The 2,440-nt window shown below is 42.6% G+C and overlaps 1 protein-coding gene across 1 annotated transcript in view; it reads right to left on the reverse strand.

The window, feature by feature from the left end:
• CFLAR (CASP8 and FADD-like apoptosis regulator) overlaps positions 1-2,440 on the reverse strand; it is a 59,545-nt gene that overhangs the window by 18,498 nt on the left and 38,607 nt on the right. The window contains exon 7 of the mRNA XM_011950009.1: positions 1,447-1,507. Within this exon, the coding sequence (XP_011805399.1) occupies positions 1,447-1,507 (61 nt within the window). The remainder of the gene's footprint in view (positions 1-1,446; positions 1,508-2,440) is intronic.

Below are 2,440 nucleotides of genomic sequence, written 5' to 3' on the forward strand. Positions count from 1 at the left end.
CTATGCAAATCTACTAGGTCTCCTATTTTCCCTTTAAACAGCCTTAGGAATACTAATTCTCATCACCTCACCAGTGTTTTAAGAAACATGTTGTTATTTCAGGAATTAATTCGCTTCTCAGCAGTTTTTGCTGGAAAGCACAGTATCAGGTAGAGAATGACAGGCATGAGCTACACCATCTGACTAATCCAGGCCAAAATAAGTTTTCAGGTACACACAGCACAAAGACTGAGTCGTAAGGTAACCGTAAGGGGACTGCCACACAAAGAGGGCTTCTATTAGGCCACTGCCCCACTCAAAACATTCATGATGTCCCACCACACACAGGACAGATTCCAAGCCCCTTGGATAAGACTGAAGCCCTCCATCGCAGCCCATCAATCCCTGCTTCCTGCAGTTCAGAACCACAACCATGTGCTTCATCAGTGTAAGACTGAGTCTCAGCTCTCACTTTAAGGAGGACTCAAGCAAAAGAAGTAAACTTTTGCTGGGTGCAGTGGCTCACGCCTGTAATCCCAGCATTTTGGGAGGCCAAGGCAGGTGGATTACTTGAGGTCAGCAGTTTGAGACCAGCCTGACCAACACGGTGAAATGTTGTCTCTACTAAAAATACAAAACTTAGGCCGGGTGCGGTGGCTCAAGCCTGTAATCCCAGCACTTTGGGAGGCCGAGACGGGCGGATCACGAGGTCAGGAGATCGAGACCATCCTGGCTAACACGGTGAAACCCCGTCTCTACTAAAAAAAAAAAATACAAAAAACTAGCCGGGCGAGGTGGCGGGCGCCTGTAGTCCCAGCTACTCGGGAGGCTGAGGCAGGAGAATGGCGTGAACCCGGGAGGCGGAGCTTGCAGTGAGCTGAGATCCGGCCACTGCACTCCAGCCTGGGCGACAGAGTGAGACTTCGTCTCAAAAAAAAAAAAAAAAGATCTATGGGATCAAGTGCTAATGTTTTAAGATAGAAAACATATCATGCAGGTTGAAATTGACCTGTCTTTAAATTGCACGTTTTCTTTCTTTCTTAGGAAAGGGGGGATATCATCTGTAGAATATCCAGATTTATTAAATGGGCTATAAGACAAGAACTTATTTACCTTTCCTCTTCCTGCTGCTAGATATTTGGTTTAACATGGTTCATTATCATGGTTGGATGAATGTTTAACATGGCCTGGTTAGAGCTCCATTCCATTTCAGTTATAAATGTCACATCTCTTAAAATATAGCCAAGATGACGAAGCTGATGGAGTATGATGGTGTTCAAACTTAGATAAGCTAATTCAATAGACAACTAGAAATGCCAACAAGTCCATCGTAAGAGCTTAACCGGTTTTTATTTTGAGAGCTTAGATTATGTAGATAAAGGAAATTGCCAACTCTAAAAATGCAACAGTTGTACTAAAATTATCAAGCATTTATAAAGAATGAATATTAAAAAAAGGTAGTCTTACGTTGAGTGCCAAGTTGCTCCTTAAGTCTTTGTTCTTTACTTCTCCCATTGTGGAGCTTCAAACACAAAGAATAAGGTCACACTTCCTGTTTGTTATTTCAGAGGTACATTATACATTACACCTCTTTAAATGTCTCAATAGGATTCTTAACCCAGGAAAAAAATAAAAATATCATCTCCACAGTTAAATTATCTAAAGAATAGCAAGAGCTGTTAACTCCATAAATCCCATATCATATTACCAAAGAACAGGGAAATTCTGCTTTTAAAAAATGAAAATAGGCCAGGAGTGGTGGCTGACACCTATAATCCCAACACCTTGAGATGCCAAGGTGGTTGGGTCATCTGAGGCCAGGAGTTCCAGACCAGACCAGCCTGGCCAACATGGTAAAACCCCATCTCTACTAAAAATACAAAAATTTGCTGGGCATGGTGTGGGTGCCCCTATAATCCCAGCTTCTCAGGAGGCTGAGGCAGGAGAATCGCTTAAACCAGGGAGGCAGAGGTCGCAGTGAGCTGAGATGGCGCCATCTGGGAGAAAAGAGTGAAAAGTGAAACTCTGTCACAAAAATTAAAAATAAAATAAAATAAAAATATGCTAAGCTAGCATAGTAGACTGTTTCAAAACAGCCCAATAAAAGCTGATGTTACAGTACAGTATAGTTGCTAGCACAGCTCCAGGTTAGGATAAGCTGTTAGAACATGAGATTGACATTCCACCTGTTTCTTCAACATGGGGCAAAGTACAGCATGGTTAAGAGTCGGATTTCTAGGCCAGACAGACCTGGCTAGGAATCCTGATTCTGCCACTTATTAGCTATGTAATCTTGAGCAAGTTATTTAACTTCTCTATGTGTGTCTCTTCATATGCTAAATGAGGATAATAATAATAGATACCTTACAGATTTCGTATGAAGATTAATGCACACAAAGCGCTCAGGCCGGGCGCGGTGGCTCAAGCCTGTAATCCCAGCACTTTGGGAGGCCAAGACGGG

Source organism: Colobus angolensis, unplaced genomic scaffold (genome assembly GCF_000951035.1).
Source record: "Colobus angolensis palliatus isolate OR3802 unplaced genomic scaffold, Cang.pa_1.0 Scaffold30, whole genome shotgun sequence".
Classification (NCBI taxonomy): Eukaryota; Metazoa; Chordata; class Mammalia; order Primates; family Cercopithecidae; genus Colobus; species Colobus angolensis.